The 16,058-nt window shown below is 41.3% G+C and overlaps 1 protein-coding gene across 1 annotated transcript in view; it reads left to right on the top strand.

Moving 5' to 3' along the window:
* Positions 1-14,923, top strand: part of RC3H1 (ring finger and CCCH-type domains 1) — a 34,432-nt gene extending 19,509 nt beyond the window's left edge. The window contains 11 exon segments of the mRNA XM_054384261.1: positions 1,115-1,396; positions 1,716-1,933; positions 2,916-3,355; positions 4,494-4,625; positions 5,209-5,361; positions 7,500-7,710; positions 8,376-8,466; positions 8,579-8,714; positions 10,689-10,859; positions 11,414-11,529; positions 12,582-14,923. Coding sequence (XP_054240236.1) covers positions 1,115-1,396; positions 1,716-1,933; positions 2,916-3,355; positions 4,494-4,625; positions 5,209-5,361; positions 7,500-7,710; positions 8,376-8,466; positions 8,579-8,714; positions 10,689-10,859; positions 11,414-11,529; positions 12,582-12,735 — 2,104 coding nt within the window. The 3' untranslated portion in view covers positions 12,736-14,923.
* Positions 14,924-16,058: the final 1,135 nt, after the last annotated feature.

Raw genomic sequence — 16,058 nt, 5'->3', positions numbered from 1 at the left:
CCTGACTGATTTGAGATGCCAGCACGACTTCTAAGCACTGTGTTTGGAAAGCTGTAGGCTGTCCCTATTTCTGTGCTTCTAGTGTGGTGACAGCCTGGTTTGTTTAGTCCTTTTTAATGCATTCTGGACAATTCCCACTGTTAACACCATATAGACTGAATTTTATACTTTAGGAAGATGGGGTGTTGGTGGACTCTTTATGGAGGTGGTTAGAAGATAGTCAATGAACCCTTAGAGCTGAACAGCTCTGATCTGTATAACAAGATTACACTTTTTCTGGCTCTAGACTCAGTCACAGCTCAAAACCAGCAACAAAACCCAACAACAACAACAAAAAAAACCCTTTTTGCCTTGGCCATTAATGCCATGCACGTGGGCAAACGTGAAAATTATCAGAAGATTGAGTGATAGAGTACAATTGCCCACCTTCCTCCCCACTTTCTTTGCCCCTGCAATAGTGTGTGTACCTAGTGAACCAAAAGCATTGGTTTCAAGGGTTATGTTCAGACATAGTAGAAGCAGTGAATTTTTGGAATGACAGAGTTTTTGTCTCTGCAATCAATTAATCAAACTACACAAATAGTGTAAGGGTGCATATTGGTACAGGAACATAAATCTGAACAAAGAAAGCTGCCACATGGCAATAAAGGCTTGATTTGGCTTAGTGTTGGACAAATGATCGCTTCATTTTTCTGCTATTGATTTCTGAACGAAACAAAATCTGGGATTTTTATTCTGCAGCATCTGGAATTCTTACTCTGGAGCTTCTGTTACTATAGGTAATATTTTTATGTGATTTTTTTTGTGGGTTTTCTCTTCAGTTAAAATGTGTTTAGGTACAGGACAAAGAATGTGAAATTTGCTGTCTGAAGTTTAGCTGTGAATTCTTGGTTTACTTGTCATGAAAAATCCATCCTCATTCCTCTGATTGGAACTGCTATGAATAGCTCAAACAGCGGTGAAATTGTAGTCTAACAATTGTAGCCAATTTCTCACAAGCCCTTAGGAAACTTGAGTTCCAACTTGAAGCTTTTGGTAGCATCTGTGTTTTAAAATCTTGAAAATGCATCTCCCTGGATTTTTGTTTCAACTGTTGGTGTTTCTTTTTCTTAAGGTTCCGTAAAATGAACAAGCGTCTGGTTCCCAGAAGACCCCTGAGTGCCTCCCTGGGCCAGCTAAATGAGGTGGGCCTGCCTTCAGGAGCTATCCTCTCGGAGGAAGGGGGAGTGGACTTGCCCAGTAGGAAGACTTCTGCCCTGCCAAATGGAATTGTACCAACAGGCAGCACAGTGACGCAACTTATTTCTCGAGGGACTGACTCCGGTTATGAAACGGCTCTGAAACCAGGGAAGATGGACCATCTGAGTAGCAGTGCCCCTGGATCCCCTCCTGACTTGTACGGCTCTTCCTAACTGTTGTTCCAAGTGTCATGTGTGTAAATATGCAGTAGAAACAAAGCAAACCCCTGCTCTAGAAAAGAAACAGAATGGGGTGGTTGGATTGGTTTTAGTTGGTTTGTTTTTTTTAAAGTCATAGAATAGAGTAGAGGTCTTAAAGCTAAAACTCCCAACTGTCTTACTTCCCTGTTTGCTTATGTTTTATCTGGAGAAGATGAAGTAAGCCATCAAAAGATGGAACACAAACCAAGACAGTGTTTTAAAATATAGTCTGCTATATCAGACCGTAGTGAGCAGTGCCACCTTTCTACTTTTCAGGATGGAATCTGTCCCCAAGAGTTCCATTTCCGCCTTACCAGTGAACCCTCATCCTGTGCCTGCTCGGGCACCCACAGATCTGCCTTCAGTATCTGTGACCAAGCAGTTGCAGATGGTACCACGAGGGTCTCAGTTGTACAGTACTCACCAAGCAGATATGTTTTATCAAGATCCTAGAGGAGCTGCCCCACCATTTGAGCCAGCACCCTACCAACAAGGTAAATTTGAGACCAAGCTCTCTTGTCTTTCATCTTCATATTAATTTTATTCTTTCTTCCACTCCGGTCTTTACTTAGGCAAGAAAACCCCAACTTAAGGGCTTATTCATGTGGACTAATATGGTGATGGCATAATAAAATGGAAGTTGGCAGGCTTTTCATGTCTTTACTGAAGATTTTAATGTAGAGGTTTGTATCCACTCAGTGTAGCAAATCCTCCCAGCTTGGCTAGATCAAGAATCTGGTAAACCTGGAGCAAAATGGAAATAAAGCTTAACCAACAGAGGGGTTTATGCTTGAGGGGTGAAAGTACTTAACTCCTTAATGCAGAAATGCTTGTGCATCCATGCAGTGGGTAGACACAAGTGTAATTAGAGAATGGCTGGGCACAAAAAGGAAAAAAACACAAGGAAGGAGCTAGGAGGAAAAGTTATAACTATTAAAAGACCAAGTATAGAAAGATTATGTTGAAGGGGATTAGAAACGAAAGGGATGGCTATGTATAAAGACAAGGAATGATTCTTACACAACATAAGATTGGAGAGAGAAATGACATGAAGTTAATGTGGAAGAAAAATAAGGAATAAAAAACTAGAAGTAGAAAGAAGCAGCCCTAGAACAGAAAGGGGAGGAACATGATCATTTTCAAGGTAGGTGCAGAGCATCTTGCAGGAAAAAGGCTTACGTTTTTATTATTGTGCACAAATGAAGATCTGCCCAGAGAGGCTGTGGAACCTCTTGCTCTGGAGACTTTCAAAACCTGCCTGGACATGATCCTGGACAACCTGCTCTGGGGTGACCCTGCATGAGCAGGGGTATTGGATCAGATGACCTTCAGAGGTCCCTTCCAACCTCTGCCATTCTGTGAAATATTAATTCTGCACCTTTCTCTTCATGATATTTGTAGACTGGAGTATCTGAAACAGTTCTATTAATCACTTTCTGTATTTTGTTTGTATTTTTACCTCTCACCTTTTTTCAGGAGTTTACTACCCCACTCAGTCCATATCTCGCTTCGTCCGCCCTCCTCCATCAGCTCCCGAACCTGGTCCCCCATATCTAGACCATTACCCACCCTACCTTCAGGACCGTGTGGTGAGCCCACAGTACACACAGCCCCAGCAGTACCCTCCTATGGGCCAGCCCATCTACCCACCACACTACGACAGCCGCCGCGTCTATCCTCCCGTCCAGCCCTACCAGCGAGAGGAGATTGTCCGAGGAAGCCCCGTACCCATCGAAATTCCACAAGCAGCTCTACCTTCCTACATACCTGAAGCCAGAGACAGATACCAGCAAGCAGAGAGTTATTGCCCAGTGGCTCCACACCTCAGTCAGATCAGACCTTCATGCCACAGGGTATTGTTTCTATTGTGGTTTTGTAGTTATTTGAGAGAGAAAATGTCAACTCCTTGAAGTGGAGTATTTTTGCATTAAGATGGAGGGGTTTATGAGGAATTAGAGGGTTGAACTTTAGAAGAATTACATTTAATGAAGCTGATCAAAAACTGCAAGGCACTTTAGTTACTGGTCAACTCTGTAGTTGTAAAACAGAGAATTGCTACTTAGTGCTTAAAGTCACCATCCCTGGAGGCATTTACATATGTAGATGTGGTGCTGAGTACCATGGTTTAGCAGTGGACTGTGTCGGTGTGAGCTGAAATTTCCCCCCCCCTGCCGACAATAACCAGGCTAGCCCAGTCTGGAAGCAAATGAAAAGCTGTATTTACAAAGCAGAATCTACAATCTATGGTGAAATGCAATGAATATGTACAAATATACAAAAATTTACAACATTTACAAATACATACAATCAACAGAACTATGGACATAGTAGTGTTACATTAGTGGTGGGACTCAATGATCTTAAAGCTCTTTTCCAGCCATAGATTCTATAAATCTATGATTCTATGAAGTAGTAGTGGAGGTCTCATATGGCCCTGACTTCTCAAAAAAAGATGAGGCTGCAGAGGGCCACTCTCTTCTTAGTGGAGATTAAATGCAGTGTGTGCACTCTTGTACTGCACATCTGCGTATCTCTGTGCTTAGATAAATCAATGTGTAAATGTAACATCCCTTGATAAAAGTGCTAAAAATTCTGCTCTTCCAAATTTGCTCTACTTCAAGTTTGTGAACTGCAAGGTCTTCCTAATAGAAGACCCTGAATCATGTTGCTGAGCGAAAAAAAGCTTTTCTAACATAGCTTACAGATTTATAACTTTTGAATTTGGCATCTTTGTGGGATGTTTAATGGTATCACAATGACTAAGAAATGCAAACTAACTGACTAGGTTATGAGCTGCAGAGTTCTACGACTTTCTTCATATGACTGCAGTGGGGACTGGAAGTTAGAAACACTAGGTTAGTTGATTTTACAAGTTTTAGGTGCCCTGCCTTTGTGCTGTCTGGCTGGTATAGGGATGCATATGTCCTATGTTTAGCATTCTCTTGCAGTATAATGTTGCCATATTTTTTTTTGGGCAAACAACGTTTTTGAAATCCCTAGTTTTATGCCTTAATGTTTCAGAAACTTTGTAACCTGTTTCTTTCTTCATTTCAGCCTCATCCCAGCCTGGATGAACTTCACCGACGAAGGAAAGAGATCATGGCCCAGCTAGAAGAAAGGAAGGTGATCTCTCCACCTCCTTTTGCACCTTCACCAACCTTGCCTCATCCTTTTCACTCAGAGGAGGTAAGCATATTTTGACCAGTACATGACTTACTAGCATGCACAGAAAATACTTTGGAGTTTGTGTGTGCTGATATGTGAAGACAACAAGAAAACTACCGCAGTACACTGCCAGCAAGTGTTGGGGAGATAGGTTTTTTTGCCTCTGGTGAGAAGTTCTTGAAGTGCAGTCTTTGGAGACCACTGATCCTAAGCTATCTGCTTTGGTGCAACCAAGAGAATTATTTTTGAGCCATTATTAATTGAAGTACTCAGTCTTCACAGTTACTGGACTTCGCTGCATTTGCTCCTGACATGTTTAACATTAAGTAACAGCTTGATAGAAGTTTATTTTTATATTTTTTTTTCTTAACCAGTGTCAAAATATAACTCATACTGGCCAAGTGAACAGCGAGCACTGGGAGTATAGCCATGTGATTAGAATTTCACACATTTCATGCTTACCTTGCCTCAATTCCAAATGGTGATGTATCTGATGAAAAACACCACCAGGATTATTTTTTTAAGTTGTATTGGACTAAGTAGTGGTGGCTGTGAAGCTGCTTCTTCCATCCACTTACAGAACCAGATTTTTGTTTTTGTACAGTACTTGGATGAAGACCTGAAGGTAGCTGGGAAATACAAGGGAAATGACTACAGCCAGTATTCTCCCTGGTCCTGTGACACCATCGGCTCCTACATTGGAACCAAAGATGCAAAACCCAAAGATGTTGTGGCAGCAAGGAGTGTGGAGATGGCGGTATGTAGGGATGAGGGGAACACAGAGGAAAAGTTTGTGCTTCTGTGGGTTGGAGGGAGTCTGCCATTTGCCTTCCAGGATGGTAGCACTGCTTGTATCTAAGCTCAGAAGTGCATTACAGTCACCTCTCATCTGCAAAAGTGTTCTACCACCTTTTGTCCCTGTCATGATGACCTTTGGCCAATAAGGGGAGGGGGAAGAATTTATTCTTCTGTGGACAGGTGCCTCCCTGTTGCAACCACTTAACCTAATCACAAAATTTTTCTGACCAGCTTTATCTCTGCCTACATGCACGCTTCCCTCCATCCCCTCTGCTTCACTGGAATTAAATGTGTCTGGTTTCTTCCCACTGAACTGTTTTCCTGTAAGACCTTGAAGGCACTGTGTGAAGTGGGAGCTAAAAGGAGGCTTACCCCCAGAAAGAGCTAGAAGAGGTGTTTCATCTGCAGCTTTGAGGTTTTCTATGTGTCCTTTTACTCCCTGTCCTTACACAATGCATTTGCCTTGGGCTTAACACTGTCCTGTTTGACCTGGGGAAGTACTGAGATTACTGAAAATCAGCTTATTGCTGTCCTAGTGGCAGTGTTCAGGAACCAACAAACAGCTCTTGTCTTTCATCCTTGCTGCTGGAAAACCATGCAGACAAACTGGAAGTCAATTAAAGGATGTAGTAAGGTTCTGGAGAAACAGCCTCCTTTTTCATCACTAGATAAAGCGTTCTTCTGCCCCAGAGCTAGTTTTCAGGTAAGCAAATAGGATCTCTGCTGCTCTTTTTGTCTTCTCACAGGAAAAAAAAGTCTCAGGAGACTTGCACTACAAATAGCAAGTGAATTCTTCTTTTGTTTTTATTCATAAGAGATTCATTTTTTCAAGAATAAGAATATTATCATCTGAGAGGACATAACTCTGGGTTTTATGGAGATGGCATTGCAGCTTTACTTACCCACACTCAATAAATGGAAATAAATTGAAATTGGTACCAGTATCCTACAGAGCAGAGATTAAAATGTCCTCTTTTTCAGAATTCCAAAGTAGATGCTGTCTAATGCCTCTTCTGGTTTCAGCATACCAACATTCCCTGAGTTGAGCTTCCAGCTCAGTTGTGACTGACATTTTCACCCCTTTCTTCCTGCCTTGGCTATGTTATCTTGTCTGTCTCCATCAATCTGTGTCCTCTCTGAAAGCTGGCAGAATTTTGTTGTAATTTTGATCCAAAATGAAAACAAAGTTTTTAGTCTTCAGCTGGTTGTCTGTGTAGTAGCCTCACTTCTTACATAACTGTCCTAAGGTTTGTTAAAAACTCTTTCTGATAATCTCTTGTTTCTTCTTGTAAGTAAATTAAGTCCAATTGACTTACCCTGCTAAATTGAGCTTGTTTTCTGTGTGCCTCTTTCCCTTTGTGACTGCTTGGCAAAATTCTTTTGAGTATAGAGAACATTTTATCTTTTCACTTTTTGACCCGTGAAAGTCTTTTAGTCTCAAGTTAGAAACCAGAGTGCTTCAAGCAGTATGGCTATTTCATGAGAAATGTGCCTGAAAGGATGTGTTAGGCATGTCCGAGTAAATGCTACACTGAGTAATTCTCATTTGGAGTCAACTGCAGACTGTTAGATGAGAAGTTTGTTTGGATGGAGGATGTATCCCTCAGAGGTGCCCACAGATCTCTTCGAATTTCTTTTTTCCCTTCTGTCCCATTTCTGCTGCTGCTGCTCCCTTCTCTTATATTTGTTCACAATTAATCCTGCAGCTGCTTCACAAAGCAGCTCCATGGAGAAGGGCCTTGGAGTCTTGGAGGACAAGGCTGCTCAGAGAGGTGGTGGAGTCCATTTCTCTGGAGAATTTCAAGGCCCATCTGAATGCGTTCCTGTGTGACCTGCCCTAGGTGATCCTGCTTTGCAGGGAGATTGGATTCCAGAGGTCCGTTCCAGCCCCTCCCATTCTATGATCTTAAATGAGACCATTAAAGAGACATCAATACTAACAGTGGAATTATGAGCTGAAGAATTGGAAGTCTTGTAGAAGGATGAATAGAGAATACAAGAGAGATTTAAAGTCCTGGTGCCAGCTTGTTGTGAAAGGAATGTGATTTTGTTTATTTCTGACTCAATTTTTGACTGCTTTTTCCATATCTTGTCTAGAATGTAGAAGGTAAAGCCATGCGTGACCAGCGATTGGACATGCAGCGCAGAGCAGCAGAGGCTGGTGATGATGACCTCATTCCGTTTGGAGACCGACCAACTGTGTCAAGATTTGGGGCTATTTCTCGTACTTCCAAAGCGATGTACCAGAATTCTGGTCCCATGCAGGCCATGGCGGTTCAGGGAGCTACCACCAAATCAATCATTTCAGGTACCCTGTGTGTTCTTGCATTTTCCTGGCTGTTGCTATTTTCTTCAGCACTGCAATGAAGTACAAGTTAAAGACGGGGCCCTATAATCTTGTTTCTTGCCTCAGAAATAAATAGATACATATATAGATACGAAAAAATGTAGTAGAATGCAGAAACTTCCTGCTTTCTCAGATATGTAATGAAGCGCTTTACTGAACTTCTACTCATTTAATTCGAGCAGTAACATTCTACCTGTGATAAAATCGAAAATTATGGCTTTCCTGACAACTAAAACTTCAAGCTGGTGTGAGCTAGGTATTTTAGAATTACCTATCAACTCTTTGAGTCTTTTAGGAACTTAAGTTGTAAAAGTAATTGCTCTTACAGTAGCTGTAAGCTTGGTTTTGTATCCCCATCTCCCTGTCTGAAGTCCTTCACAGTCCCTGGGAGGTTGTCACAAGTCTTGTTGGATGTGTAGGAAGAGTCATGTATTATGCACATGACACCAGTAACACAGTGTATTTCTGTGCTCTGTTCAGCAGGAGAAACATTAGCCTTCCTCACTCCTGGAGGGGTGACCTTTCTGCTTGCTCTCTACTCTCTGTCCATTTCTGTGTCTTGGCTGAACTACTTAAAGGATACTTCAGTAGTAACGTGACATGATTTTCTTTCTGTTTGCTGGCAGACTACAGTCCTTATGGAACTCACAGTGGCTGGGGAGGCTCTCCATATTCTCCTCATCAAAATATACCTTCTCAGGGACGTTTCAATGACAGGTAGGATTAATTGACTTGTCTTCTTTGCCTTTTTCCAGACTTTTACTTTTTTTTTTTTTTAACTGAGTAAATTTAGTTTGGACATCTTATTTTTGCTCTGCTGATCCCAAAGGGAGAGACTATCCATGTCGGATGTGTCTGGTCATGGGAAACAGTTGCCCTCAGCTGAACGAGAGCAGCAGCTGCGCATGGAGCTGCAGCAAGTGGACCATCAGATCAGCCAGCAGACACAAATGCGAGGGCTAGAGGTTAGTACCAACATTTGGAAGAGTGGCGAGAGGTGGTATGGAGAGAGATGAAGCTGGTAAAGCTGCTATTTGTGTGCTGACCTTTCCCTGGCTGTAATGATATTCAGTAACACTACTTAATTCTGTGATGCCAGGCATTAACACCGTGCTAACAGTGTTAAACCTCTGCTTAGCAGCAGAAACTTCCTTGCACTTTGTGCAAAGCAACATCACACTTTAATCTGCACTCTGTGCTCATTCTCTCTCACTCACTCCCTCTCTCCATTCATCCACCTACTCAGAAGCAAGCTTGTGGTGTAGATACCTGTTCCTCTTGGCTTTACTGCCACTGACAATGTCTGATTTTTTTGTACAGAAAGCTATGACCTTCATCTGTTCCATGTTTGGCTTTGTGTTGTACCTGTTTCTTCCTAAATAGCACAAGCCACAAGAGTCAAGAAGATAATATTTGAGATATTTAGCTTGAAAATTTGAAGTCGAATATTGATGTCTCTTCATTTAGCAGAACTGTAGTCACTTGTAACGTGGAAAGATGAGCGTCTACCTTCTTAAAAGAATTAATGAGCTGAAATCATTGTATTTTGTGAGACACAGAAAGAGAAATGTCAAGATGTAATGAGAGAATTTATTTATCAAAGCCTTAGCTATTTTTTTGCTTTCTTGAAAAAATCAGGAAATATTTACCAGGAAAACTATTGTAGGTAGTTCAGCAACTCCTTATTAATGTTTTCCCAGAAGGAATTGCTCTAAGTAGTGGACAGCAGCTTCTGCTGGAGCTTTGGTTGCCTAAGAACACATATACAGAGGAGGGTTATTGCAGATTAGTTGAGAGCTCACAATGTTTAAGTAACAGCATCAGTTAAAAGCAAGATGTGTTTCTTAGTTACTTGAAACAACTTGTGTTCTTGTGCTCTTGTTTGGGAGCAAGAGGAGAAAATGTTTTAAATCTTGCATGTCTGTCTTTGCGATAATAGAAGAGTATTGGAAAGTTGCAAAACCTTGGTAGCCTGCTTTTCTTGCTCAATGTTACTGTGATTGTATCACTGTTAAATCGTATAGAGCTGAGTTTTGAGCCTTGATTTTGCTGTAATTTTTCAGAACTAATGAGTTATTTTTGCATGATGGCAGCTTACAATTTACCTCTTGTGTTCAAGCCTGCAAGTAGGTGTTTGAAGTCCTGCAGGCCTTACTGGTTTATTTTATGAGGTTGTAACAACTGCTTAATTCACTCAGAGCATGAAGAGCTAGATTATTTTGCTTTCTTCTCAAATGAGTGCTTCCACTTGAAGATCAACCAGATGTTTGGTTATGTGGAGCTGTCCATAATGTGTTTAAATGCAGAGTACGTGTTATGGAGCTGATTCCCAAGTGCTAGCAGAGTTTTGGAGTGACTGCCATGGCTACTGCTTAACATGGCTGATAGTGCCTTGCAGCTTGTGAATGACTGTACTTAGTTGCCCCTCTCTGTTCCTGTACTTCCTAATCTAGGTCAGTGAAGAACTACATACTGACATAACGTATCTTGAGACATGTGGGTGTGACTTAGTAATAATTCTGGCTCTGATGTAGCATTTGATACATTCTACTGCTGTGAAATAAAAGCAGATAAGAGAATCTGCTGTTGCCGTACCTTTTGTACAACGAATAACTTACCAAACGAGTAGTGGCTTTGTTCTTGTGCTTTATCTTAGTTTTGAGAAGGAAGCTATATATGAGGAGAAACCATGCATGTTTATTACTGTAAAAGGTATTTAACACTGCTTGTTTTAAAAGGCTTGTCTGCGTGTAAAAAAAACAAAAAAAAAGTTTATAAACTTGCATTGGAAGTGATTTTAATTCACGCCTTGTAAAACATGAAGAGAGAAGGCCTTGGTTTTGCAAATAAGCAATACTTCAGAGTTATGGCCTAGAGCTCTTTCTGTGCTTGGTGTGTTGTCTGCTCAGTTGTGTATGTGCTTGGCTTTATGCATTTAGGCTGTTAGTAACAGGCTGCTGTTGCAGAGAGAGGCGACTACCCTGGCAGGCCAACCACAGCCCCCACCCCCACCTCCCAAGTGGCCTGCGATGATCTCAAGTGAACAGCTGAGCTTGGAGCTACACCAGGTGGAAAGGGAAATTGGGAAGAGAACCCGTGAGCTGAGCATGGTGAGTGCCTTGGGGGTGGGAGGCAGAGAGGTGGAGAGCTGTCTAACTGGCTGCAGCCCTTTCACACTGGCAAGAAAGGCTCTCTGTTGGATGACCACAGCTGAAGTCATCCATCTCCCTCTTCACTTCTTCATTCTTCAGAACCTCCTGAGAACTTGTAGATTATTCCTTGAGAAGAATTTGATTTCTAGCCACTTGAAAATAAGTGTGGCACTAAATTTGTTGAAAACTGACTGGTCTCCAAGGTCACTGTGCCATGCATTGTATAAAGTGCTTTAACATAAGTATCATCTGCAGGTAGAGGCTAGCGTTCAGAAGTCTGTGTGCTGTTACAGTCTGTGGTCTTTGCTTGTTACAGGGATCATCCCTTCCTTTTGGGAAATACCATGTCCCAAGAGGATGAGTGTCTCTTACTGAGTCTGTTTTCTTGTTTTATGGCTTCAGTGGGTTATGGTGTGACTGCAATTTATAGGCCTTCAGCATTGGTCCTAGAGGTTGAGGTCTCAATTCCTGTAACAGTGTTAAAGAATTTTATCCTGTCCTGTTTTTTAAAGGAGAGCCAATCTTCACTGGATATAAAAACCAAACTGGGCACCACTAAACAGACAGAAAATGGACAGTTAGAACCACAAAGCAAGGTTCCAGCTGAGGACCTCGCATTGACGTTCAGGTAATAGGGGTCTTCAACCTTTCTTTGGGTAACAGGAGAGGGACTTAATCAGGGTTGCTCTTGGATATATAAATAATAGCCCTTGCCTGACATTGACTCTGACGTGGAAGGGATCTACTAGGAAAGGATTAGACAAATGAAGTTTTCACAGTGCAAGCAGTTCAGCTGATGAGTGAGTGGAATGAGACTCAGTTAACACAACAGAACAACTGCAGTGGTTTTAAGACCAGAAGTCCATCTTGTCAACATTAGATGGGTAGTAGAGAGGAACAGGAGATAACTGCCATAAAAGAAATCTCTTACCTGCTTTTTATAATGTCAAAGAAAAGAAATGTTCCAAATGTAAGAGGAAAGTTACTCTGTCCTGTTAAGGTTTGTGATGTGGATGTTGTGTAAGAAGGTAACTTTGAAATTAAGTTCGCCTTTATTTGTAGGCAATAATCTTTGTGTAGATCCTGAGACTGGTTTAATTTCACATTTGATGAAATCAGATGTTGGCTGGAAATGCTGGAAATCTACACAGCAAGAATCTTTGTGCATTCAGACTGGTACTTTGAATAGAAAAGCTCAGATGCTTCACCAAGCTTGGAGCAGTTTGGAGTTTGGATATTTATTCAGCAAGTGTCTCCTCCTCAACTGTTTATGAAGTCTGTGCTTTCTTCTGATAATCAGTTTTTGAGTTCTCTGCTGCACCATTAGATTGAGACCTCCAGAGCTGAAACTTATTTTTTCCATATTAAACTCTGGAATTAAGAAAATTGAAACAACTATTTATTTTTTAAATAAAAATAAGTTAACTCTTCTGGAATGTATGCATTGTGCAGATGGATACTGTACTTCTTGTGGCCATACGCCAAAATACTTTGCAAAACATGACTGATCTAGAACATTAGAAGTCTGTATACCAACCTGTTTGTTATAAAAGGCAAGCCTTTACATGTTCACAGTTGTTCCTTGAGATGCTGCAGCAACAAATAACCTAAGTCCTTTTACTTAAAATTAAAAAATGTCTGTAATTACTTCACCTCCTTCCCTTCTCAACTTTCTCTCAGCAGTGATGTTCCAAATGGATCAGCCTTGACACAAGAGAACATTGGCCTCCTGTCAAACAAGACAGCATCTCTCAGTCTGTCAGAGGACCCAGAGGGAGGAGGAGACAACCATGACTCCCAGAGAGCGGGAGTTACACCCACGTCTGCTCCATGAAGTGAGGCCAGCATACCCCAGAGATTCTTCAGCTGGGGCGGTGGTAGCTTGCATCATGTTTTTTTTCCAGGGGTGATTGGAGAAACCCAGGAGCAAGAGCAGTAGCAGAGCAGCAGGTCCAGAGGCAATGTGCACAAACACAACTACTAGAAACAAATCCTGCACATAGTTCACATTAACGCATTTTTTAATTAAAAAAAAAATGAGAATTAGCAGTATCTGCAAGCAATTCAAATTAAATTTGTTTTTGTTCTGTGAATGAACTTTATTTTAATAACTTTGGACGCCTTGGATCCCAGGGCTTAAAAAAAAGATATTATATATATATACTCTGTTTGATTAATTGTATGATCTTAATGAAGTAGTTTTTTGGTTGGTTTTTTTTTTTGGTATTATTACATACCCAGTGCATAATTCCTCATTACCTTAACTTCTCAATGACTAAAACAGCCTGGCCAACTTCCTTGTATGGTTTAAGGGTAAGCAAGGAATTGGGGTTGGAAAGCAGCTGTGAATTGTAGTGTCAAAAGATGTGCAGCAAATTTCATCCTTAAAACAGTTCTTCCTGTTGTAGCTAGGAAATGAACCCTAGCTTGTGCAAGACTTTTTGCTTAAGTAATTTAAGTTTAAAGGAGAAGTGACAGAATCTTTGCAATGCAGCAGGTGCTGTCCTCACTGTATCACCCAGCACAGCATGTGCAGTTAAAGAAGATGACAAAATCAGTTTCCAGCATATGTTATTTGATTGGAAGGGTGCTGGCCTTTTATTTTCTGTTGGGACTGAAGAGGTCAGCAGAATGCAGACTAGTCTACTACAGCATGGCTGTTATGAAGCTGGTTATACTTGGCTTGTGTTAGAAGCTTAACTGGTGAAGGCCATGACCGAGGCAGAGGTAGGAAACAGGGAGAACACAAGGTTGTGCAGTTCCCGGAAAGATGTTAACTACTAATGTGCTGGTGAACCATCTCAGTTCATCCAGTGCTTGCTGGGGTCTTTTTCCTCTTTCTCATTATGCCTTTTAAACAAGCTTTCCTAAAGTCCTTACAATTCAGTTGATACAGAGGGACTTAGTGATCTCTCTGCCTTTTAAAACAGGTCTTTCATATATGCCTCCTTTGCAGCAAGTCTTGCCTTTTGTGTTTTCTTTAGTGCTACTTTATTAAAAAGATAATTTCCTCTCTAACCTGATTTTTTTGGGTTTTTTTTTATATTCAGTGGTACATCAGTTGTGTAGTGCTGTTGAGAGGGCCTTTTACTGAGGGGAGAACATCATCTTTGTTTTGTGCACATTGGTGATGGCAGTCCTTAAAACACAGAGGGGAATTCTTGTTTCTTTTGGAAAGCTGGCATTGTTTAAAGTCTGCATGTGTTTAGAATTTGACATCTGAGAATCTGGATGCACCTTACCTACCACTGCTGCAGCAAACCTTTCCTAGATTCCCCTGCTCTAGGGGAAAAGATGCACCAAAACAACCACTTCTGGTGCAGCACGGACCCTGCCAGAAGTGATCAGAAGTATTGAAAAGCAGATTTTGCTTGATAGATCTAGTGTGCTACTTCTCCAAGTAGTTGCTTTGTAAGCATGGGTTGGAGAAACAATCAGCCTTTCTAGATACTCTCGCTAATAGTTCAAGAAACTAACATGATTTTCCTCTTGCTGCACATTTTTTGACTCTTTGACATGCGCTGGGGTGAGACCCTGTATAGGAAGAACTTTGTGGAGAATGATTTTTCAAGTGCTGCTTCCTCTGCACCTTCTTGGCCTGTTCTTGTTTATCCTTTCTGGGTTAGACTACTAAATGGGAAAGCACTGGTTATGTAATAAAATACTGCATTGCTTTGGTTGGGTAAAGCAAGAGTTAATACATTTTCTTGGTTTTTAGTTTTGTGGGTATTTTGTTATTGGTTTTGATTTTTTTTTTTTCCTTAACTCCTGCTGAGGTCATAGCAACCTTGAGCTAAGCTTTGCATTCATCATACTGTTAAATACAACAAAATGGGGGGTGGGAGGGAATACAGTCCCACTATTGCCTACCAGTAGGAGAGTCCAAACAGAAGACTCTTTTGAGTAGCAATTATTTAATTTGCCCAGTCAAGGCACCGCGTTTATATACTATTTCACATTGAATTTGATTATGCCCTACAGACCTGGCTGGTCAAGGATTTGATACACATATTGGCTTGGGATTCGAGCTTTCTTTTTTATTTAAATAAAAATTTATATATAAATATATATATACATATATACATAGTTATATCTGTATATATATTGGGTATGTTTTAAGAATTTTTTCGCATGAGCGCAGCTGTTGTGATCAAATGTCTGGGAGGTAGAAGCACTAAATGAAAATAAAGGCATTTTTCAACGCCCACGCTTTCCATATGTCTTCACATGGGTTTATTTTGCTCTTAGCTGAACTTTGGCCTCTTAATTTCCAAGAGTAGTTCTGAAGCTTGCTGCCTTTTTTTTGCCTAACCCCTCTTAACTTACAGCAAAGAATCACCTTTGCGCTAGAACAGCTTCATCTCCGCCTTGTCCCCATCCATCTGTAGCTCCTACTTGAGACCTAGCATCACAGCTGCTCCCCTTCAAGCCGAGCAGTACTAGGCTGATGCCGTTTTGAGCTCGCCAGGTCTGTGTCTCCTTCCTCTGCTCCTGGGCATGAGGATGATTAATGTATTCCCCTGGCAGCCTGTTCACAAGTCGGCTGATGGGGGCATTCTGCCATCTTCTCCCATCCTTTAGTGCAGAGCACCACCATCAGGTCAGCCTTCTTGTTGCTTTGGAGGAGTTGACGTCTTCCCATTATGTCATTATTAACGCATGGAGCTAATTTTAGTTGCGGTAATAAGTGCAATATTCTAATCTAGAAGGACAAGCCCAGAAAGGACCTGTTTTTTGACTGCAGTAATCCTTTGTCAGATGAATTTTCAAAGACGGTTATGACATGTTTGAATCTACAGATTCATTTTCAACACTAGGAAGAAAATCTGGAGGGAGGGAAAAATCTGTTAACTTTTATTAGTTGTGCCAGCTAGTTTCCTTACCAGGGTAGGGATTAACTAAATATTTTCCTCCACTTCTGCTACTGGGAGGAATTTTACAGTAAGAGCTATTCAGATTGCTGGCCTACATATGGTGAATGCTTCCAAACCCTGTGGATTGGAAGGAAGATCTTGCTGGTGGTGGGTTGGTTTTTTGTTTGGGTTTTTTTGGTTGTGGGTTTTCGGTGTTTTTTTTGGGGGGGAGGGGTGGGGGGTGGGTGGGGGGGATTGTTTGGGGTTCCTTGGTGTTTGTTTTTTTTTTTTCTCCTTTATCTAG

This window comes from Indicator indicator, chromosome 10 (genome assembly GCF_027791375.1).
Source record: "Indicator indicator isolate 239-I01 chromosome 10, UM_Iind_1.1, whole genome shotgun sequence".
In the NCBI taxonomy this organism is placed as follows: Eukaryota; Metazoa; Chordata; class Aves; order Piciformes; family Indicatoridae; genus Indicator; species Indicator indicator.
Note: the sequence above shows the minus strand (reverse complement) of the source record. Positions and strands in the feature narration are given on the sequence as shown.